Raw genomic sequence first — 24,628 nt, forward strand, 5'->3', positions numbered from 1 at the left:
TACAGGTTGTGGGTTCCAATAGTACCTGCGTCACGTCAGTAGAGGAGCTTATAGTCAGATGAAGGGAGAGGAGGGGCAGCTGGGGCAGTGACATGCAGCTGTGATAAGCATATGTGCGGTCACTACGAGGCACTGAGGGAGTGACACGCATCCACCATGAGCAAGCTGTTCAAAATGGTCATCCTGGGGGCGCCGGGGTCAGGCAAGGGCACCATCTCCTCCAGGATCGTGAGGGACTTCGGCCTCAAACACATGTCCAGCGGCGACATCCTCAGGTCACAGGTGCTCAAGAGGACCGGTAAGTGCACGCTTCTTGCCCGGCATCCTTCCTTCTTTTTTTTATATATTTTTCTTCCATCCATCCATCCTTTTCTTCCTTCCTTCCTTCCTTTGTTTATCTTGTGTCCTTTCATTCAATTGTGTTCCAGTTCATGGTTTTTTTTTCGGTATTATTAGTCTTACACCAACATCAACATGGCTTTTCGCTCCCTTCTCATCTTATAAAGCTGTAAGACTGTAAATTTACCCTTACCTCCTTATGTCATGATGGGGTGTTCGTCTGCTGTGGTCTCTATCAAACCTAACTGTTTGTTGCTCTTACGTGTCGCCTTTCATTCTGTTGTGTTCCCTTGTATTATTTCCTCGGTGTCAAGGGGTCTGTATGATTTGATTTTTTTTGTAATATTTCAATTTTGGGGTAAGTGATAATCATTCTTAATAAATTCAGGGGCCTTTGGGAAATAGAGAATGTTGGGTGGGGGGATGAGAAAGCAGCAAAATATGGGTCCTATTCTGTACCCTATAGAAGAATTTTTGCTTAAGGTTACAAGTGTTTTAAACCTAACCTCTCTTAGCTGGGGGAGCTTCGTCCCCCCACACCCCCACAAGGATATTAACATAACCAAATATAAATATAACCCAATGAAATGCCAAAAAAATTACAGTTATGCCTTACCTTTGAGATGGTCAATAAATCTATCTATCTATTTGTATAGCTCTTTTACAGGGTAAAGTGTCCAATGAGTATGAATCAGACCATGAAGTACACACTTGGCATTTAAAAATTTCCTCTCAGGATATGATAACACTTTGGCATTAAATTTTGGTCTCATTTTTAAGCTTAAACAAGAGTCTTTTAAAAGTATAGGTTATGTGGTCACTATTTTTCAAGTCCACAGAGGTGAGAAACCTTTTTCGTAAGAGTTTTTATGCTCTTCATAAAGTAGATAGTATATTAATCTGTTAGTAGAACCATTAAGCTGCCCTTAAAAACTGGTGTGACTGAAAAAAGTCTTTTGAAAATGTTATGTGGCCACTATTTTTCAAAGTCCACAGAGGTGATAAAATTTATCCGTAAGAGTGTTCTTGCTATTCATAAGGTATAAAAAATGTTAATCTGTGAATGGAACCATGATACTACCCTGAAAAAACTGTGTTTCAGAAACAAGAGCCTTTTAAAAATACAATTTCTGCGGCCATTATATTTCAAAGTCCACAGGTATGAGGAACTTTGTTTGTAAGAGTGTTTTTGCTTTTAATAAGGTAGATATATATGTAATCTGTCAATAGAACCATTAAACCTCTCTTAAAAACTGTGTGACTGAAACTAGAGTCTTTTTAAAATATAGGTTGCCACAGATATGAGGAGCTTGTTTTGTATGAGTGTTTTTGCTATATGTAAAATATGAATAATATTAATCTGCCCATAGAACTATTACACTATGCTTAAAAACCTGTGTAACTGAAACAAGAATCTTTTAGAGAGATAGGTTATATGGCCACCGTTTTTCAAAGTCCACAGAGATGAGAAACTTTTTTTGTAAGAGTTTTTATATTACTGATGAAGTAGGTATCATATTAATCTGTCAGTAGAACCATTGAATTGCCCTTAGAAAACTGTGTGACTGAAATAAGTCTTTTGAAAATGTATGTTATGTGGCCACTATTTTTAGAGATGATCAAATTTATGATTTTTAATGTTTTTGCAGTTAAGGTAGAAATCAAGGTAATCTTTCAAGAGAACCATAAAAAAAACACTTAAAAACTGGTATGAGTGAAATAAGAGCCTTTTGAAAAGATATGTTATGTGGCCACTACTTTTCAAAGTCCACAGAAATTATAAAATTTATCTGTAAGAGAGTTTTTGCTATTGATTAGGTAGAAATCATGTTAATCTGTGAATGGAACCATGATACTACCCTTGGAAAACTGTGTTACAGAAAGAAGAATCTTTTAGAAATACAATACAGCAATGAATGAAGTGTATCATATGTCGAGAGAAACCACTCTACTATCATAGTGTTTTGAGTTAAAAGGCCAAGAGTACCTATTGGATCACCTGCATAAATGTTGGACACAGAAAAAACAGGTACACACTGATTTTAACCCTATTTTTCTCAACAATGAATAACAATATTTACAAACACTTTGTGCCACATAAAACTACAACCATTCCTGCAAAATATGAGACTGGGCATGCCATGATTCTGAAATTTTGGGGAAGAGTACAGTCATGGGAAGGGAATTAAAAAAATTTTTATTTTTTTATTTTTTGTGTACCTATTGGACACTTTACCCTAGTTAATAATAAGCATGTGGAGGCTCTTCTTTATGTCTGTATATGGCTGCTAAATACCTCACATGGTGACTTTCCTGCTGCAAACCTGGGGAGTTAGTAGGTCAACTGATGTAATCCTTTCAGATGTTGGGCAAGAAGCAGAGAAGTACATGAAGGCTGGGAAGCTGGTGCCTGATGAGACGATGGTCAAACTGATCTCATCTGAACTGTCCGTCCTGAAGACCTCCACCTGGCTTCTGGATGGCTTCCCTCGCACACGGCCACAGGCAGAGGCTCTTGATCAGCATGAGAAGGTAGGTGTGTTTGTGTGCGTGTGTGTGAGGGCAGAGTGGGGCTGGAGGCAGGCTACAGGTAGGGACTGATTCTTTGACATGAAAAAAATTTTTCCTTAGAATAGTTTGAAGATTTGGTAATAGTTTTGTTAGATATGTACTACTTACTTTATATCAGAGTTTTATGTTTTTTTTTGCATAGATTAGAAAAAGTTTGAGCTTTCTAGCTATTGATAATGATTAAAGCTAGTTAGTGAGTAGCTAGCATGATGAAACATTTACCAAATAATCACTTTTTATTCTTGTTTTCTTTCTTTTTATGCTTGAATATATATTATGATTTTGTATGAAGAGCTATAGATTATATAATGTATGTTGCTTCATAATATGTTAAGGAACTATGCCCTTTAGATATTGTATTGTTGAGACACTGATTGAACATTTCTCAAAAATTATATGAAGGATGACTATTTATTTTTAGGTACATACATACTTTTCTTCATTTGATATTGCCAACTTTCCATCTAAGAATCCAATTTTACACAGATGATTTCTTGAAGTTTTTGTTTCTGATATTTAGGATCACTACAGCTGCAGTGATGACAAAAGCAGAAAAAAAAGTAAATACTATGTGTATGAAATAAATTTAGTAGGTCACACTGTAGTAAGATGACAGTAAAATTATGGAAGCGTCTTGTTAGTACATTGGTAACATGCTGGTCTGGCATTGCTAAGGTCACCAGACTGAGGCTTGCTTGGCTCATGAGTTTAAGCTGTTTATTGGGAGGTTACTGTTGTGATTGGAGCACCACATTGGGGAGTTGGGTTCACCTGGCTGACGTTCTGGAGAGCTTCAGATGTGATGCTCTCCAGCCAACTTTAACTTTAACTTTCAACAATAACAACAGAATAGGAGATACAAGAATTAAGATACCATTCAGTTAGTGAAGATAAAGTGGAAATGATAGAAAAGATTAGATACAAGGGAAAAAAAAAGAAAATCCATGGCAGTGTGTGCAAATAGATAGAAGCTTCTACTATTAACATAACATAGCACGGTCAAACCTGTAACTCAGGTGTGCTTGTTTCCTTACTACTGCTGCCTTACACAAGGAAATGTCCAGTAATAAGGAAATATCTTTGGAATATTTATTAACACATTCACGTTCTACATCTTACAGCTTCTCTAAATATTTAGATAGTTAAAAAGGCTATGTATAGCAGTTGCACATTGCTTTGCTGCAGCTTTCTGTCCCAGCCTGCTTGTGTGTAGCGTATCCGAGTGTACGCCACACGCCTGCATCGTACCTCTGTCTTGCCTCCCTGTTGTTGTGATGCCTGTCTCCCTAGCTTGACTTGGTACTGAGCCTTGAGGTCCCAGATGAGGTGATAATAGAACGTATCAAGGGCCGCTGGACACACCTGCCCTCAGGAAGGATTTATCACACTGAGTTTAATCCGCCCAAAGTACCGGTAAGTGGGTTAATGGTGCGGTGTCTCTTCTCAGCTACCCCTTGTCGTTGTGCCTTGTCTGTTTATGTCTTATGTATGCTCTCCCTTAAGGAAATAGCTCTCATAGAGGTCTCCTTGGGATTGTATTTCTGTTCTACACACACACACACACACACACACACACACACACACACACACACACACACACACACACACACACACACACACACACACACACACACACACACACACACACACACACACACTTCCTCCAAGAAGACTTGAATAAAATCTACAGATGGAATAAGAAATGGAAAATTGAGTTCAATGTAAGAAAACGTAGTGTATTGGAGTTTGTGGAAAGCAAAAAATAGGCCAGTCGGAGTTTATAAGTTGGGGGAAGAAAATATCCAGAAAAGAAACAGAAAGATTTAAAAGTAATTGTTTTGGATGATATGTCACTGGAAAAGCACATATTAAAATTGTGGGGGAAACTTAGAATCAACTTAAGAATATAAGAGTGGCATTTTCATACATTGTTGAGGCTATGATGATTATTATTGTAACTATGATACGTCCAGGGTTGGAATATGCAGCAGTGGTTTGATCACCAAATCTGAAGAAAGATATTAAAAGGCTAAAGGATCTAGCGGGCTGTGACAAGAATGGTTCCAAGTCTGAAAGATTGTTAAGATTGAATCTGATGTCCCTGGAGGAGATATGATTGCAAAGTTTAGACTGATAGAAGGAATCAACAAGTATGACAAAGAATATTTGATAGTGCATGACAAGCGATCCATGAGGGTGCACAGGAAGAAACTGAATAAAGGCACTTGAAGGAGGGACGTGAAGAAATACAGTTTTCCCACACAGAATCGTCAAAGCTGGAATGCGTTACATAGAGAAGTGACTGAAGCAACAACAATACATAATTTTAAGATGAAGTTGGAAAATTTTTGGGATAATAGATGGGACTGCATGAGCATAGCTCCCTTCTCATATGCTACAACTAGATATATACAACTAAGTAGACACACATGCACACACACACTTAAATACAACTAGATAAACACACACACACACACACACACACACACACACACACACACACACACACACACACACACACACACACACACACACACACACACACACACACACACAAGAAAGTAAAAAAGGATAAGGACTTAGGAGTGACGATGGAAGAAAACAATCAACCGGTAAGCCATATTGATAGAATTTTTAGAGACACACATAATTTGCTAAGGAATATTGGAGTAGCATTTCACTACATGGACAAAGAAATGATGAAGAAATTGATAAGTACTACAATAAGACCCAGATTGGAATATGCAGGAGTAGTGTGGACCCCTCATAAAAAGGAACACATAAGGAAGTTGGAAAGACTACAAAAAATGGCTACAAGAATGGTTCCAGAATTTGAAGGCATGACACATGAGGAGAGACTAAAGGCTATGGATCTACCAACCCTAGAACAAAGAAGGGAGAGAGGGGATCTCATACAAGTTTATAAATTGATCAACGGAATGGACCAAGTGGATAATGAGAAACTGATCCTGAGAGAAGAATATGACATTCGAAGCACAAGATCGCATAGTAAAAAGCTGAGAAAGGGAAAATGTCTGAGAGATGTTAAAAAATATAGTTTCCCGCAAAGATGTATTGAGACGTGGAACAGTTTGAATGAAGAAGTAGTGTCTGCAACGAGTGTGCATACTTTTAAAGTAAGATTGGATAAGTGTAGATATGGAGATGGGGCCACACGAGCATAAAGCCCAGGCCCTGTAAAACTACAACTAAGTAGATACAACTAGGTAAACACACACACACACACACACACACACACACACACACACACACACACACACACACACACACACACACACCAGTCTCACTGAATCCTTCAAATACAAGCAAGGAAATGCACACAAATGCACTAATTACTAATGTAAAAGGCATGTTTTTTTTTTTTTTTCACATGTCATCATGGATGTAGTACTTCATTCCAGCTCCTCAGCAAATTTTTCCTACTTGCCACTGATTTAGTATTTTATTATGTTTATTTTACCATTATTCCAGTTCAGTATCTTTTTTTAACTCCATTTTTTTAAATGGATATTTTTTCATTAGTCTTTCTGTGAAAATGGAAAACTGATTAGATGTTTAGAGAGAGGGAGAGAGAGAGAGAGAGAGAGAGAGAGAGAGAGAGAGAGAGAGAGAGAGAGAGAGAGAGAGATTTAAAACCTTTATCTTCAAGTCAGTTTCCTAATATTTCTTAGCATCCTGTTCTATCTCTGGTATCACACACCAGGGCAAGGATGACGTGACTGGAGAGCCGCTGGTCCAGAGGGAGGATGACAAGGCTGAGTCAGTGCGGCGGCGTCTGGAATATTATGCAGCCAATACAGGGCCTCTAAAGAAATTTTATGAGGAGCAAGGGCTTCTTGAATGCTTCCACGGCACTATGTCAAATGAAATATATCCACGTGTCCACAAATACCTCCAGACCTACATACCAGCTCATGGAGGACCATTTTAATTGCTAGGTGCTCACAGCTTATTGGCTCAGGCTGGTGTGGCCTCTCAAGTTACTAACAGGAGGTGCTAAATTGTGATTGTGTATAGTAGTTAAAACTGTTATCATTGCTTCTGGTCCTGTTTTCAAATTCTTTAATGATTTATGCATTCTAGAATTGGTTGTGTTGAGTGGCATTCCTGAGGTTAGATTTATGAGCTTTGAGTATCGTGAAGTATTGGAGAATGTGATAGAAGGATAGAAGGTGGATGAGAAATTAGGATCAGGTGTTTGAAGTTGAGTCATGTTAAGGTGCGTCTCATAATACACGTTGGTGCTGATCTATCGGGGTTATGTTCATCATAACTGATTATTCATGTCAGTAAATAATGCTTTGTGACTTTCTCCACTGTCTTGTTTTCATTGTGTAAATTTCTAATAATTTTTATCATTCCAGTTGCAGCTTCTTTACATTGTGAGTCAATGAATAACTGCCTTACAAGAAATACAGTTCAATAATAAGTGCCATACATTTCACAATTAGATTGCAATGTTTATTGGTATGGCATCATGGGATTAATTTTTTCATGATATGGAATTTGCTTCACTAGAAATGTGGAATAATAGAATTATTTAATGGCACTCCAGAGCCACTATTAGTATTATGGTCATTATTTTCATTCAAATCTAATATTGAGGGAACTGCATTGTCCTTCCTTACCAGATTTATCTCATTGTTAACGAAATTTATGTTTTCCACAAAATCGTGTAAATTTTTCCCTTAACTGTTCTCTTCCATATTTGTTTTCCCTTTACTCTCTTTCCTTTATTAATGATGCCATATGTGTGATCTGCCACATACCCATAATTTTTATGGCATAGAAATGATCCAAAGTTCAAAAACAGAAAATCCACTTAGATTCTCACAGGCTCTCATACATTTGAATCTCCAAAGTTCACTGCCATAAACTCGGAGTACAACATTTATAGCAAATTTCACCGCATTACCCTGAGTCATTCCAGTTTCTAAGTCAGAGGAGTATAACCCTTCTTTCCTGCATTCCTAACAAACCTCTTCCTTCCACTGTGAGACTGAAATGTGATTGTTTAGTCATATTTTAAATTTCTGAGCCATAAGTAACATTTTCTATTTTATTTACAAAAGTGTAGGATTGATGTGATTATCAAGTTTTTTTCCATTTTTGCATACCAAGGAAATTGACGTGTAGCTTGTGGCACCAGGTTTGGTATGGCCTGAGAAGAGGTTTGGGTGTTGTTAGGTGGGTGCTTTGTGTTTAGAAGTGTGTTGTTCCTCGTGATCCTCGTGTATTTATTAATATTGTCATGGGTGCTTTTATTGTTGATTTTAGTAAGTAATTAGTTTTGGACACTAGAAGATTCTTAAAAGTGCCTTGTAATACCTCATGCTCTATGTTATTTTTAAGTTCTGCAGAAGTGATAGGAAAATATTGACTAAAGAATTCTCTTGTCCAAGTTGTTGGGAATTATATTTTATGTAGCCGTTTAGTAATCGTACATGCTTTGAGTAGAATTTTTCTTGATTAGATCATGAAGAAACCTGTGCCTGTTTATGCCTAATTGTTACCTGTTTAGGCAAATATTAGAAAACTTCAAACATTAGCAAGAGCAGAAGTGATGGGTGCTATTTATATTTGTTTCCATGAACAAAGGACTTGTATTTTTATCTCAGCCTTATTTATTCAAAGATTTTTTATCTTTAAACAGATTCAGATGATTGGTAACCTTATTGCTTAGGAAGCAAGAATTTTTTTCTTTTCAGTGAAATTATTAAGACCTCTATATATGTAAATTAAAAATCAACATGATTTGTTAAATCACATGATTCTAGCATAGATTGTCTGACTTTTCTACATTCACACAGTAAGAAGTTAGCATAATGAACAGAATTAGGTAAGGATGTGAAAATTACATGTCCATTTTGAAAATGTTATTTTTTTTATAACTAATCCATCTTGTAAAACAAGACTTTACTATATGTCAAAGGCTCAAAGGCCAGTGAGGTCAGGAAGGGTGTTGATGCTGCATGCGAGTATGGTGTGTCCCTACTCCACTTTTACTTTTACTATGCCATCAATCAATCATTCAGTTGTTATCCAGATGCCCCACAACCTTAGTGGGTTGGTGGTGATAGGTTTCTACAAGGCAACAGCCAAGTACGTCTCAGTAATCAGTGATCACTGATTTTATAGATTATCATACCTAGACTCCCTTGAAGATGGGCTTCCAAAACAGTAATGTGTCAGGGAGTGAGTGTACTCTGATATAAGTTATGCAGTATGTAAGGGGATGATGGAGTAGGCAGAGGTTAGGTAACTTGCTACCTCTGGAATGTTACGTGCAATATGATCCAGGCAAGACTGGAACAACATATATAGTTCTTGCACTTCATACTGGTGTTGCTGCTTAGTCAGTTACCATTATCAAATGTTGTATTGCTTCGTCAAATAATCCACGTCATCGAGCTCAAAATGTCAATAAACCATAAATTTGATGGTCAACATATTTTATTTAATTCTGTTATCTGTATATGCTTTTAAATTTGGACAGAAAGAATATTGAATGAAGAAATGCTGAGAAGAAAGAGTAGTGAAGGAGATCTAATAGGGATATTAGCAATTCAGAGGAAATTTGTATGACTTGTGATGAGAAGAGGAAAGACAAGAGGACCTAAGCTTAACAGGAAGAATCCCAGGTAGCAGAGCAAGAAGCAGACAAGACACTTGGACGGTATAGAAAGAACAATAGGAGATGGAAGAAGAGCTGCATGTATAATGCAAATGACAAGATAGAGAGATACGGTAATCCATGATGGCCATCATCTTCGGGGTTATGGTACTTCAGTAAAGTAAGGTAATGTAAGGTATTATTGTAAGTACCATATCTTAAAGCTTGCCATAGTATTACAGAAGAAAATGAAATAATTTGTCAATTACATTTATAAGCTATACACAACCAATTTATACTTTTATTGACAAAATTTTGTTCCAAGTTGAAAATGTCCAGAACTCTCCACACAATACCTGGTGGTGGTGGTGGTGGTGATGACAATATGGAAAGCAGAAGGAAGAAGGGACAAGTTTGAAGACACACAACAGATCAAATGAGAGGAGCAAGTGGAACACCAAAGAATTAACTAATTTTTTATTTTACACGTTTTGAAGTCTTGACCTGCTGCTGAAGCTTAAATATACTTGATATAGCAACTATTACTGTGATATACTTTTTTTTGCTTTGATTTGGTATGTATGACACATTATTTAGAATTTCTTTTTAAGGATGTAGGAATTATTTATTTTTAAGTGTATAAGGATGTGACTCCATTTTCCAGCTTGTAAGAACCACAAAGTGAAAGACATGCAATGGTAGAATGATGACCTTCCAAAGACCACAACAGAAGAACTGCTGAGGGCACGTTACTACTATTGTTCTATGGCTACAGCAAGAGGATTATGAAGCCTTCAGAGCCAGTGCTGGCGCCAATTCAACGAGCCTCCTGCCTGCCCAGGATGGTCTTAGTCATTAATGAAGAAAAGGAATTCCTTGAGACTCGTTAGGATTAACAGCTTCTTTATCACTGACTGGACTAACAGCTTGTCTGCCCAGGATTCCCTCCCTAGGGGCCTAAAGAAGTGGCCCTTAGGAGCCTAAAAAACTCAGTCAAATATACTCAGGACTTTCCAGAGATTTTTAGTAATTTTAATTGAAAGTACTTGTTCTCTAAGAAAACTTTATTAAATTCTCTATTAGAAAATCTCAGGACAGTCTCCAGAGTATTTTTTACTTTGTACACTTGTTATTCGGGTGTCACTTACCTAGTATAGTACAGTTTATTAATACTATTGCGGGCAACAGTATAGTACAATTTATTAATACTATTGGCGGGCAACTTGGTTTTTAAGGCAATTATGGGACCATCTCCATCCTTAATACAGTTGTTTAGGCTATTGGGAAGCACTTTTATCCTCAGTAGTGAGCTGGGGAGGGTTTCTGGGGCAGGCAGGATGCTGGTCTTGATTTTGATGTTACAGGTAGCTAGAATCACTTAATGTGCCAGGGTATGCAGTAAATGAGAAGTTGAGAGGAGACATGGGATGGAGTACCTTCAGAGAGAGGAATGTAAAGGCAATATTGAGATTCAAGGTTAGTAGAGCAAATGAATGGCATATGAATAGTTAGGAAAAGTGTTTCCGTGGAATGTTAGGAATAGCAGCTGGGGGAAGAATTGTCAGGATGGTAGTGAAGAATGGTCTGGACACTAGTTGGGCATTTCAGTAAGTTAAGGAGGCATGCTGAGAGTGACTGGAGCATGATTGTTACAAATGGAGAGGGCTTAGAATGGGATGTAAATGGAAGTGTTATGGACAAATTGGTGAAGTGTATGGGACTGAGTGAATGGAGGAACAAGATGGAACAGAAGAGTACTTTTAGAGTGGTAGTGATAGAGGCCCCAATGTATGAAAAGTGGTATGATGGCAGCCTGGATGGCAATCTCTTCTGAGCTAGGGCACAGTGTATGGATGTGAATGCAAGGAGCTACAAATGGTCTGAGGGAAAAGTGTCCCAGATGTGTGACATGGGAGAGGATGAGTGAGTGGAGCATGTGGTGCTGGAGTGCGAGAGGTACGAGAGAGACAACAGGGAGATGATGCAAGCAATTCTGACTGAATTAGGGCACAATAAGGATGAAAGAGTGGGGAAGACAGGAAGGGAATGAATGGTGTTGCTGCTGGGATTGTGTAGAGATACAAATGAATGTATGATTGAGGCTGTGAAGGAGTTTCTGGAGAAAATGTGCGTGCTAGATGTAGGGATGATCAGTGAGCAGGATACTACTTTTTTTTTTTTTTTGCTTGAATGTGGAGAGAGAGAGAGAGAGAGAGAGAGAGAGAGAGAGAGAGAGAGAGAGAGAGAGTGAGAGTGTGTGTCATTATCTCAACACAGAAATTGACTCTGGAAAAAGTAAATTTAAAAAGTTTGAAGAGAAAATGAACGAAACAGAGAGAGAGAGAGAGAGAGAGAGAGAGAGAGAGAGAGAGAGAGAGAGAGAGAGAGAGAGAGAGAGAGAGAGAGAGAGAGAGAGAGAGAGAGAGAGAGAGGTCCTGTTCACTGATGCCTGGCAGTTGGCACACCACATTTTCTCCGTGAACTCCTTCACAGCCTCAATCATACTTACACTCATCTCTCTACAGTCTCAGCAGCAGCACCATCCATTCCCTTCCTGTCTTCCCCACTCTTTCATTCCTATTGTGCCCTAATTCAGTCAGAATCACTTGTGTCATCTCCCTCCCACTCCAGCACCACATGCTACACTCACCATTCTCTCCCATGTCAGGTGATGGCACATTTTGCTGAGGGAATCCGACTATCTATAGCTCCTTGCATCCACATCCATAGTGCCCTAGCTCAGAAGAGATGATTACCACTCAGGCTGTCATCATACTACCTCTCATACTTCAGGGCCTCCTTTTCCTTGTACTGTTTTGTTCCATTTAATTCTCCCATATGTTCAGTTCTGCCCACTTCACCTCTGTCTCAGTAACATTTCCCACTCTGCCTCCTTGTCACAATCCAGTCACTCATTTTGATTCCTCCCAGCCATTCTCAACTTGTAAGCCATCCTCTCCATCATGCTCATGCACTTCTTCCTCCACTTTCATTCCAGATACATGTTTCTCACTACAATTCTCTATTCTCTCAACCTAATCTTGGGTAGGTACTAAGTGTTGCTTTTATTGGTCTTTCCCTAGAGGTGTGCTTTCCCATAATACCTCACAAAGCTGCTATTGTTGTGCACATCTGTGCATTCAGTAACATTCCACCTCCTCTATTCTGCCCCTCTTCAAACTCTCCAGTTGCCCAAGCCTATCTTTTCATTCTTTGCCTTTTCACACCCATTCAGACTCTGGCCCCTTATTTTCTTGCAACTGTTTCAGTGCATTGTCTTCAATTTTCCATACTGCATTTACTTTCATTATCTGACATATTCAGTCATTGCCTTACTTTCCTTTCTATTAAACCTAATTCCAATCTCATACCCATTCACAACGTCCAACAAACTTTGCAATTCATCTGCTGTTCACTCATGACTACATCTGCTTAAAGAAGCACAAGATACAAGATATATCTTATCCTTGCCTAACTCCTCTCACTCTTCACCCAGTCTCATCCTTGCCTATATCCTAGTCTGTATTTAGCTCGTGTCAACATACATGCCATGCACTATGTTGATTATCTTTCTCACTCAACCCAATCTTTCCTCTATCCACCCCATTGTATGCTTTCTTTATGTACAGAAAACCTAAGTATAGTTTACCTCCATCCTCCTCTTTTCCTCTCAATCAATTTATTCACCACAAACATATCCTCAGCTCTGTTCTTCACCTAATACACCAGCTTGCTCAATTCATTTACACAATTTCTCATTCAACATTGCACTGAACACTTTACCTACTGTATTTACAAATGCAATCAGTCTAAAGTTCAACTCATTCTTACTCTTGTATCCTCACTTATGAGAAAGTCACTACATTCATTCCACATTCTTGGCACTCTCCTCCCATACCTGGTTAAATAGCTCTGTCATCCTATCAATCACAACTTCACCTCCATTTTTGTACATCTCATATGGTGTCTCATCTGGCCCTGCTGCCTTCCCTTTCTTTTTTGCCTTTTCACACATTTCTCCACCTGTTTCCTGCCGATTCTTTTATTCAGCTTATTTGCATCCTTCCTTGCCAATGTTACACACCCTTCTCTTGCATCAAGTACCTCACCTACACCTCCAATCTCTTCCCAGAAAGAACTCTTATCATCCTTCTCATTTCTTTCTTACTTGTCACCACTGACCCATTCACTTTCAGGCTCTCAGCATTCTCAGTCATGCATCCCCTCACTCCTCAAGAATCTATACAAATTTTACCAGCTTCCCACACTTTCTTCTCTCGAGGGTCTGGATCACGCTTCTCTTACACCTATCCTTAGCATTCATCATCTGCTTTGTCACTCGTTGCTGCCTAGCATATGCTGTCCATGCATTCTAGTATTTTCCTGCTCCTTCACTCTCATGCTTCCTCTTTCTCAACTACCTACACCCTATTCAATCTTTGTCTCTCTCCTGGCATCCCTAACCTCATCATTCCATCATGGCTTACATGTATGCTTCCTGCCATTCTTCCTCACATACCCTACCTGGCTGGCTGCTGCATTCCTCACACTCATTAATTTATGATTCAATTCATCCACATCATTCAAGCTTTCATCTTCCCAGCTTCTCTCACTCAGGTCTGCCTGGAAATTCTCCCATTCTACATCCCTTAGCCTTCACTTCCTCCCTTTAGGTTTTGCATTCCTTTCCTCTCTTCCACACAAGTTACACTCTAGCACCAGCATGTTATGGTCTAAGACAATGTCCATCATTCCATCCCCATCAATCAACATGTGGTCCACAATCTCATGCATTCTATTCAACATATAAGCAATCACAGACTCCTGGTTCCTAGCACAACTCAAAATGTTGCATCCAGACTACAGTTTCTTTTAGTTGAGCCACTTTCATCATCCTCTTCGGTGTAAGCTGGGGTGTCCTGGGCAGGCTGGAGGCTGGTCTAATTAGAGCACAGAATCTTGTCAAACTGTTGATTACACTACCGTTTCTTGATAAAATGGGAGCCATTTTTGTCGTCTTATCCAGTTACGAGCTAGGGATGGTGTCGTGGGCAGGTAAGATGCTTGTCCAAATGGTGCAGAGAAATTCAGAAGATTGGCGATTCCACACCACGTATGCAGACAGTGCTGGTGATGTGTACCTCCTTGCCCCACAAACCTGTTGAGGAAGAGACAAGAATACAGGTTATTTGCTGATCAATGTCACCATCCATGAAAATGTAGATTCCTAAAAGCTACAAAGCAACTTTAAAATACATCTTTTCTTCCCCTTTGTGATTCCTGGCAAAAATATAACACAGCAAGCCTCCAGCAAGCCCTGTCATCTCACCACAGGTACAACAAAACAAGTGCAGTCCATATTCCTTCAATGAAAGAGGTCTGACAAAAGTTAGGTGCAATAATGACTGTGGTGAGAAAAGGCAAGGCTGTTGGAAGCAAGCAAAGTCATCCAATAGGTGGGCTTGTTTCTCTTGGTCTAACAATGACAACTACAAACACATCAGTGTAGGGAACTAAACAAAGTTATTAGTGCAGTGATTGTGATTGGGTTATTTAGATGCTGGCAACCTGTCCAGTCTTCTGGAATAATACCTTGGTGTGCTTGAGTGTCTTGAAGGCCCGGCTGATGACTTGGGAACCATCCAGGTCTGCTAGTGATGGCCTGTGGATGTAGTGATGCCAGTGAGTGGAGGAGAGCTGTGCAGTGGGAGTGGTGATAGGGGAAGCAGTCTTTCTGTAGATTTGTTAGTCTGCAGGTCTATGGAAAAGGGATGAGAGTGGGCCTTGGTTGGGAAGGGAGAGAGGCACAAAAGGAGGCCCAGGTAAAGTTCCTCAAGAATAATACATTTGCACTGGGCCTACAAGATGTGAAGCAACTGTTAAGGGGAATGATGGGTTCCTATGCAATGCAGCAGCAGCAGCCTGCCTCCTGCCCTGCTGGCCAACCTGTCTACCCAACTAGTGTAACTAAGGGTACATGATAGAGGAAGAGCACTTTTTGAGGGCAATACTTTTGGTCCTCACCATTGTTAGTTTTACATTAATAGGTTTGTGCATGCTATTGATAATTAGACCTAGGCCCATATTCTCAATACACAAAAGCCTAGATGTGTCTTTATTTGATAAAATTTGGTCACACACACACACCGCGTAGTGTAGTGGTTAGCACGCTCGACTCACAATCGAGAGGGCCAGGTTCAAGTCCTGGGAGCGGCGAAACAAATGGGCAAGCCTCTTAATGTGTGGCCCATGTTCACCTAGTAGTAAATAGGTACAGGATGTAACTCGAGGGGTTGTGGCCTCGCTTTCCTGGTGTGTGGAGTGAGTTGTGGTCTCAGTCCTACCCGAAGATCGGTCTATGAGCTCTCAGCTCGCTCCATAATGAGGAAGACTGGCTGGCCGGGTAACCAGCAGGCAACCCACGTGAATTACACACATGGGACTGCCTACCTTGCAAGATAGAAGAGAATGTGGGGACCTAATAACAATGTATAAGATAGTAAATGATACTGAAAAAATAGACAAAGAAGATCTGGTACTGTTGACGGAAGAAGATGGAAGGACAAGAGGACATGAAAAGAAGATCAGGATAAGGCAGTGTGTGAAGGATATTGGAAAATACAGTTTTCCACACAGAACGGTAGAAAAATGGAATGCATTGGATAATGAAATTGTTACAGCACATAGTGTGCATAACTTTAATGAGAAACTAGATAAGTGGAGATATGGAGACAGGACACTATGAGCCCCGCTTGAACCCTGTACAATACAACTAGGTATATACACGGGTTCGAGTCCCGGAAAGCGGCAAGGCAAATGAGCAAGCCTCTTAATGTGTAGCCCCTCTTCACCTAGCAGTAAATAGGTATGGGGTGTGTGGAGTGTGGTGTGGTCTTAGTCCTACCTGATGATTGGTCACTATGAGCTCTTTCTGTAGGGGAAAGACTGGCTGGGTGACCAGCAGACGACCGTGGTGAATAACACAAAACTTTGCAAAAATATACAATAAAGAACAGGTGGGTGAATTTCTGGAAGACAACAGAGTGATAATGGAGGAACAATTTGGGTTCAGGGATAGAAGATCTTGTACAACCAATCTGATAAGTTTTTCCTCAAGTATTCAGATATAATGATTGAGAGATGGATCAGGTGACTGCATATACTTGGATCTTAAAAAAAAGCTTTTGATAAAGTACCATACAAAAGGTTAATATTGAAATTGGAAAGTATAAGAGGATTAGGAGGATTAATATTAAAATATATGACTAACTTTTTGATGGGCAGAGAAATGAAGACAGTCATGGAATGACTAGCTACAAGCTGCTAAGGATACAAAAATTACATGGAGAGTTTCAAATTAGGAGAACTGTCAAGCACTAAATCAACTTATTTAAAATACAGAACTCTCGATTCATGCGAGTTACGTTCCTGGAGACATTGCAATATTCAAAATTGCATTATTAAACCTAATTTTCCTGTAGAAAATAATGGTAATAGTGTGGGGGGGGAATTACATTTCTGGCCACTGGGAAAGTCTGCCTATTTTGTGGATTTTGTTACTCAAACCTTAAAAATACATCACAAATACATCACTAGGTCACAGAAACAAACACACGTTCTCATCTGGGCATCTTTCTTGTCCAGGAAATTAGAAAATTATTATTCAACATGATTTGTCAAATGATTTTATATGCCAGGAACATCTATTAACAGTACGTTTAATGAAATAAACCATGAGGATAATTTGATGGTGGTTGGTAGCAGTGTTTGTTTAACATCACATCAGCTGATTGAGCCTTGAGCCACGTAGTATTACTGCTGCAGAGGGTGATTTATCAATAGATTATGCAAACCAGGAAAAAGTGCTTTTAAAGAAAAGCACAGATGGCCATATAGTGTGGCCTTAACATGGGAGAGGATCGCCGCCACCTTCAACTGTGCAGGCTATGGGAAGAAGACAGTCCACCAGCTATCCACATAAATGGGTACTTCAAGTGATAAGAGACATATACAACTGATTGTAAGCTAAGTAGAATTCTGATAGAGAAATTGGGAGATTGATCAGAAAGCTGGTGGCAGTGATGTTGTTCCTCAGACCTGTTTGTTCACTAAGGCTTTGTTATTATCATTGCACTACTGAAGTTTCATGGATTCCACCCCTGGGTTTGGTTCCAATCATAACTTTTGTAAAGTATTTGAACAATAATCTATATATTTTTTATGTTTCTAAAGTCAATTAGTTGACACACACACACACACACCAAAAAAAAAAAAAAAAAAAAAAAAAATAAATAAATAAAAAATAAATAAATAAAATAAATAATATATAAATAAATAAATAATAATAATAGTAGGTATTTAGGCAAAATTTATGCTAAGATAATGAAGACATGAATCTTGGTTTTATCTTCGTGGCAAAGGTAAATCCTACCTGGATCATTGCCTTCCTGAGCTACGGGGAGGCTGTAGCATTCACTTTTAAGAATACCAATTTCTCCCAGACGGTATCCTTCAACTGATGAAGGTAAAAGGTATTATTTAAGAATCTTGCCAAGAGCATCTCAGTGCAGTTCCCCCAGAAGCAGCATGGATGCACATAATATCACCGAGTCATTCAACTTGTGTTAATCAAATAAATTGCATTGTTTAATCATATCTCCTTTAACATGTTCCCTGCACCTGGCAGTGCAGTGAGCTCTCCTTCACTACAATACAAATAGATTGTCATAATGTCAGCGAAGCAAGAGGAGGTGAGTGACATCTGGGAGCACACCTAAATGCACTGATAACGTCAAAGTGTTTGCCCACCTGTGGGTCACACTGCACACTGTGAAAAATCTATGACATTTCTGCAATACGGCCCACTGGTATATATATACTTTATTTGTTGATATGCAGATATTTTCACAGCAGTTTGTTTTTTCATTTATTGTTTTGTTTCATTACTTATGTTTATTTACATAAGCAATTCATAATTATCAATAAATAAACTACACCATCTGGTGATTTAAGGTCTAAAGGTTTCGGAGAGAAAATTGTAATCTTAAAATTTAAAATCTCAACAAAATCAAATAAATAAATCCAGTACCAAGTCATTTTTTTATTTTTATTATTTTCTTCTTTTTTAGTGTGTGTGGAATGGGGGGGGGATTCGTATAAGTCGGACATTTGCGTTTGTCAGACCAACCTTTCCCCCTATTAGTCCAATTTACCGAGGGTCAACAGTAAACCTAATATTACTTATCAATCCGTGTTTATTATGCCCTCCTACACATACCAATATTAATGTAAGATTAAAATGTGATACCTATAAATAAAAACTGTTGTATGAACCACCACCCACCAGGGTGGGTCGCATCGCAACAGGGGATAGAAAAAGGTGACCCACCGATGGGTTGCATCGCAGGTAATGTGTTAATATCAAGATGCGTTAAATCAAAATCACGTTATTCAAACTCGTGTTAATTGAAAGTTGACTGTACATGTGTGAATGATCAGAGAAATGGAGTATGGAGTTTAATGCTAAGAAATGCACCATAATGGAGTTTGGAAAGAGTACTGGAAGAAAAAAAGGAACTTATTACTTAGGAAATGAAAAATATAATAAAAGGACAGAAGGAAAGGACCAGGAAGTAACCATTTCAAATAAAATGTTTGAGAAGCATATTAACAAAGTCACTGGGGAAACTTATAATCTACTTAGAAACATACTGTGGTGTAGTGCAAACATAATAAAGACTTCTACGCCAACACCACACACACTGCTATAAGTGGCAGCACCGTACCTGCAACTCGGGTGTAAGTCAGCTGAGTTATCGGAGGTTGAACCGTGGGGAGCTGGCCGACGTGTTTACAAGTTTTAAGGGAATCCATGTCCAATGGCTCGACTCCATGCCTTCAGGGATGCAGATGGTGGATGTAGCCGGCTGGCTGCTGTCCATGTCCGCGTAGCATTTATTCTTCTGCAGTTCGAATCCTGGCAAGGAGGAACACTATTGTAACGGTCAAAGGAATGATGGGCGTCTTGTAAGGTCTTGAATAACATGAGAACAGTGAGTGAGAAGCGGCGTGCCTACACCCATGGGCGTCTCTCGCCGGTCGTAGAGAAACAGCCATCGTCCATCCCCTCTTGGTATATCACTTGCGGAATACTATACACACGATACACTCAAGTAATACTTACGATCCTCGTTCCTCACTCATCTTCTCCAGGCGTGGATTGATGAGGAGAAAGCTGCAAGCGTAAGTACCCCACTCCTTGCTCCACGATTCTTTCATAAACTATGCCAACAGACCCGTTTCTATGTCGCCCTTCCTTTCTGAGGTTCCAATATTACTGTCATTGAAGATTCACTTTCATAAAGTTCTACCTATATGTATAGCCAGTGACACCAAAACTCAGAATGGATGCAAAGTAAATTAAGCTATGAAAAATAGATACTATCAAAATCACCAAAATGGTTAAAAATATATTATGAGCATTGCAAATTTCATTGAAGACTTTGAATAACGTTTCGGAATCACGAAAATGTTTCGAAAATGGTTCATGAATCAGCTTCATGAAGCGCTAGTTTATATATATATATATATATATATATATATATATATATATATATATATATATATATATATATATATATATATATCCCTTCTGTCTGACTCTGACAACCGACCCTGGCATCTCTTTTAAGGACCACCCTTTTGACTGACCCTGGCATCTCTCTCTCTCATTAATAACACATTAATGAGTGTGTTGTGGTCTCAGTCCTACCCGAAGATCGGTCTATGAGCTCTGAGCTCGCTCCGTAATGGGGAAGACTGACCAGCAGACGACCGTGGCGAATTACACACACACACACATATTAATAACAAAAGTCAGTCATGAGTTACCTATACTCCATGTAGCATATACAGTGCAGACCATACAGAGAGAGAGAGAGAGAGAGAGAGAGAGAAGCATTAAAGCAGTTGAACTTTCATAAATTAGGATAAAAAATAACAGATAATAAAGACTGTCGTATATAGTATATTTATAATAAAATCTTAATTTTCCACCAAGATTTTTTTCTTTCTGTATAGTCTGTTTACTAAAATATCATTATTGTGGTAGTAACAATATTGGTCATCAAACACAACACAATGGAGGAAAGCAAACAAGAAACAGCTACATAGAAAGTTTTCAAAGCAAGTCACTAAAACAATGCACTATAGGACCACCTCATACAATTACTAATTAGGAAAATATACTATTAAGATTCTACTATGACTACTACCTCCTAATTGAACTGATGATTGGACAGACAATACATTAAGCACCCTCCTTACCACTGACACCCACACCTGACCATGACTTATAAAGCCTCACTGCTCTCACTGTCACTCGGAAGATTCTGGCAGTGTCACCGGCTCACTGGCAGTCATGCAATAGGAGGAAGGTACTTAATTCACTGTCCGTACAACCTGTTAAAGTCTTGAAATTATTACATACATATTTACACACCTCTCTTCCCTCCCTTGCCAAGCTCAGCATTTCTTCACACACTGATGATCCAGTAATGTCAATAAAATAGACTTTTTTCATATAACTTTTCTATCGAACAAACGATGCGGAACAAGTTTTCTTAAAAGACTTCAGCATTACATAATATTACATGCTAATGAGTCTGATCTATCTCAGTAACATCACAGGTATTGATATTCACTTTCACACACAAACAAAAATGTGATAAGTCTCAAATACACACCAATGTAAAGTGCAATTTCTTGGCAAAGCAGCAGTCAAATCATACTCTCATTGTTATAAATGTTTCAGGCAGAATGGCAATTTTGTGTTCTTCCACTGCTGTGCCAAGCCTTGTGTTCTGGTCCCTGAGAGCTCTTACAACTTTTCTTGGTGAAGTTTGACTGTTTGAACTTCACTTAACTTTCCTCCCTCTACACAATCTCCAACACTCACATTCCCTCCTCCACTGTTTCATTACAGTATGTGGTTTTAAGTTGGAGTTTTGGAGTTAATGAATGCAACATTTTTGTCAATCATGATAAGCAACAGGTCTTAAACCCAACTTACTTCATAGTATGCATCATGGTAACAGAGAAGGGTTTAAGGCACCCTAGAGAATACATGGAACAACAAACCTTACTTATGCACAATTCTATGAAAATGAAATATGTATCTAACTCAAGGCCAAACTTATGAAGGGAAATATTCAACAATTTACAAAAGAAATCAAACTGAGGAACATAAAAGTGTATTTACATTGTGTTGGGGGAAAATCTGGGTCTAATGCCTTGTTAAAAAGGATCTTTATTGATAATCTACTACTAATTGCACTCTACAGAATTATGTACTGGCCAAATTATACCACGTTTCATAGATTCCTGGCTGACTATGTTCAGTTATTATGATAAATACTGCTGACAATTCCTGTGCTGAACGCCAACATTAGCAGTAACAAAACCACTGAGATTTCTAACTGCTGGGGAGATCGATTACATCCGCCATCACCCACCTGTGGTGAGAAACCAGCAAAACATTTCATATGGCTAGTAAATACAATACATATCTAAATCTCCTTTATATGATATTTCATTAAGAGAGGATAAAATATCAACATGTCAGGCAGATCAATCAAAGCACTTACAGCACATTCAAGTTCAGTTCCTTACCGTTGCATTACACGCTGCCTGGCTTGCTAGTCGCTTCCGGAACCTGGCTTGGTAGGCACATGATTCCACCTCCTCGACTCGTTGTGCATGGATGCTGGGTAGGTCTGAGAACACGCCACACTCAGGGGAGTTTGGACTCATCTCAATGGCAACCAGTAATGCATTGGTGTTAGGTAGTCGATGAGCCCAGAATGGAATCTGGAAAGGTGAACACAAATGTTACTCATATGAATCTGTGCTTATACAAATTAATGTAAATTATTTTAATATTGTTCAGAAATGAAAGGCATGGATGGTGCAGTCAAACTTAAACAGGAATATAACATCTTGAGTTCTGACTAGCTAATGCACATTTTCTTAATTCTCACTTGATTCAGCCTGTATTTATGAACCATTTACTTTGTTCCCTTGTTTAATCTTTTCCACTGTTCAAAAATGCCATGAATATCCTTTAAACATCTATGAATTTATTGGTGAGATATAATGAGTGGAGTGTGTTTTCCATTACTTTGTCTGATGTGTTGGTACATTTCATGCTGCTGGAGAGGGAATGCATGTCTCCAAAGTAGTACACAGCCCTCTCCTTGGTGCAGTCCTCCAGGCCACCAATCTGTGTGATGCCCCACTCCGTCCAGGCGTCCACACTTGGCGCTAACACGGCAAGGATGCCGCTGGGACAAATGTTATAATTGGCTTTTGTTATGCATGTCACATAGCTAAGATTCTACTCAGTTCAAATACATACCACATATCACCATTCTTACTATCAAATATACAATAACAAACCTGTATATAATGTATCTCAAATATTCAGTCCAGGAGAAAACTTCCATCAGAAAATTGACAATAAGTGTGAAAATGTTTGGGACGTGATGGCTTCTCAGTCCTGCACTTGACTCAATAAGCTTCTTCTGCTCACAGAGAGCCTGCCTGTCCACCACTATGTCCATTTTGTAGACACCCGAGTCCTTGAGGTTATTCAAGATTGGTATGGAGAGATCCCCAATGAATCTTCCTTGCAGCATTACTCCAAAAAACTGTTTGCAGGGTTTGAAAAAGATTAAATTCTATTAGCATTTTTTACTTTAAAGTTCAAAGATTAACACACACACATTTATTAATCATGAATTTCATATTCCTCCTTGATTCTATTCTCCTCTACCCACACAAATTTTTGAAGCTGTCTATATTACTATCATGACTACACACACACACACACACATAATGTGCATAACTTCAAGGAAAAATTGGATAAATGGAGACATGGAGACAGGACACTATAAGCCCAGCTCGAACCCTGTACAATACAACTAAGTAAATACACACACACACCATCCTTACACAAACTGGTTCATTTCCTTTATCAAAACCAACTGAGTACTGACTTACAACAACCCTAACAACCTTCCTCTAGTACATGTCCTCACCAAGACCTCACCTCCCTCCTGTTGGCCGTCACAATGAGGCCACCGTCGTCCAGCAGCAGCAGCAGGTAGTCCTCCTGATTGAGCCACTCTGAGTCCTTGATGTGCTCCAGGAAGTGGTGTCGCAAGGCGTTGGCTGTAAAGTTTACTCCAACAACTGGAAAATAATGATATATATTATGTAACCTTATGTAAATATCATGTGGATAACTTCATAGAATTGTCACATAGCGCAGGGAAGGAAGGACCAGTTTAAAATGTATGAGGCAAGTGTGAGTGTAAGCAAAGCAGCAGGTGATGTGGCACAATTATTATACCTCTATGATTTAGACACAAGACCTGATGCTTCACAAGCAACACATACTGTATCTGTAAAGAGTAGTTTTCAATGGACAACACTCACCTCCAGCCAAAACTTGTGACTTGTCTTTCTTAACAGTGACAGGTGCTGAGATGTAGGCCCCTTTAGGGTGTGGCATTACTGACACACCCTTGTTAACCTCACCTCTCCTCAGGGCAGGGTTGTGCCACGGGTCACGCCAACGGGCAACATCCGGCTTGACACTGAGTGGTGGCACAGGACAAACTCAGCACATGTACATAGCTACTATATTGCGATGTCATGAGTACATACACAATTCATTACGTAATTTCTATTATCATTTTAATATTTTGCAATGTAAGCAGTGAATACTGCAAGAAATGGAATAATTATGATCATAATGATGGAGTTTTGTGAAATAATATTTTGTATGTTCATTTAGTACTCACCTATTAGGGAAAAATCTGGAAAGGCCAAATCTGGTGAAGATAGATCTGCTAAAGAAGTCTTGGGAGTGATCCAGCTGCCACTTCTGTAGCAGCTGTCTTGTCCACCCCTGGGACCAAAGCAAGCCCTGGATGAGATTGTCATTACCTGCAAGAAATACAATCTGGTTATTTGGTTAGATAAACAAGAATAGGAATTTTAACCTTAAAAAATATATAAAAA

The 24,628-nt window shown here is 39.0% G+C and overlaps 2 protein-coding genes and 1 long non-coding RNA gene across 8 annotated transcripts in view; 1 reads left to right on the plus strand and 2 right to left on the minus strand.

The window, feature by feature from the left end:
* The first annotated feature begins 46 nt into the window (after window positions 1-46).
* Window positions 47-9,371, plus strand: LOC123510994 (GTP:AMP phosphotransferase AK3, mitochondrial-like). The gene is made up of 4 exons (XM_045266589.1): window positions 47-298; window positions 2,702-2,871; window positions 4,201-4,323; window positions 6,635-9,371. Exons 1-4 carry the CDS (start codon window positions 157-159, stop codon window positions 6,860-6,862), a joined length of 663 nt encoding a protein of 220 aa, XP_045122524.1. The 5' UTR covers window positions 47-156; the 3' UTR covers window positions 6,863-9,371.
* Window positions 9,372-10,007: 636 nt separating this feature from the next.
* Window positions 10,008-19,866, minus strand: LOC123510995. Its single transcript, XR_006676677.1, has 4 exons — window positions 19,728-19,866; window positions 19,330-19,520; window positions 15,137-15,206; window positions 10,008-14,702 (listed from the first exon to the last, which is right to left on the minus strand). It is a non-coding gene; the product is annotated as an uncharacterized LOC123510995 (long non-coding RNA).
* A 688-nt stretch (window positions 19,867-20,554) lies between these two features.
* The window catches only part of LOC123510996 (voltage-dependent calcium channel subunit alpha-2/delta-2-like), a 187,067-nt gene continuing 182,993 nt past the window's right edge, over window positions 20,555-24,628 (minus strand). For all 6 annotated transcript variants that reach the window (XM_045266594.1, XM_045266591.1, XM_045266593.1 and 3 more), the window contains 7 exons: window positions 24,409-24,553; window positions 24,041-24,201; window positions 23,652-23,794; window positions 23,000-23,250; window positions 22,722-22,884; window positions 22,214-22,411; window positions 20,555-22,056 (listed from right to left, as the gene is read on the minus strand). In XM_045266594.1, coding sequence (XP_045122529.1) covers window positions 21,940-22,056; window positions 22,214-22,411; window positions 22,722-22,884; window positions 23,000-23,250; window positions 23,652-23,794; window positions 24,041-24,201; window positions 24,409-24,553 — 1,178 coding nt within the window. In that variant the 3' untranslated portion in view covers window positions 20,555-21,939. The remainder of the gene's footprint in view (window positions 22,057-22,213; window positions 22,412-22,721; window positions 22,885-22,999; window positions 23,251-23,651; window positions 23,795-24,040; window positions 24,202-24,408; window positions 24,554-24,628) is intronic.

Source organism: Portunus trituberculatus, chromosome 30 (genome assembly GCF_017591435.1).
Source record: "Portunus trituberculatus isolate SZX2019 chromosome 30, ASM1759143v1, whole genome shotgun sequence".
NCBI lineage: Eukaryota > Metazoa > Arthropoda > Malacostraca > Decapoda > Portunidae > Portunus > Portunus trituberculatus.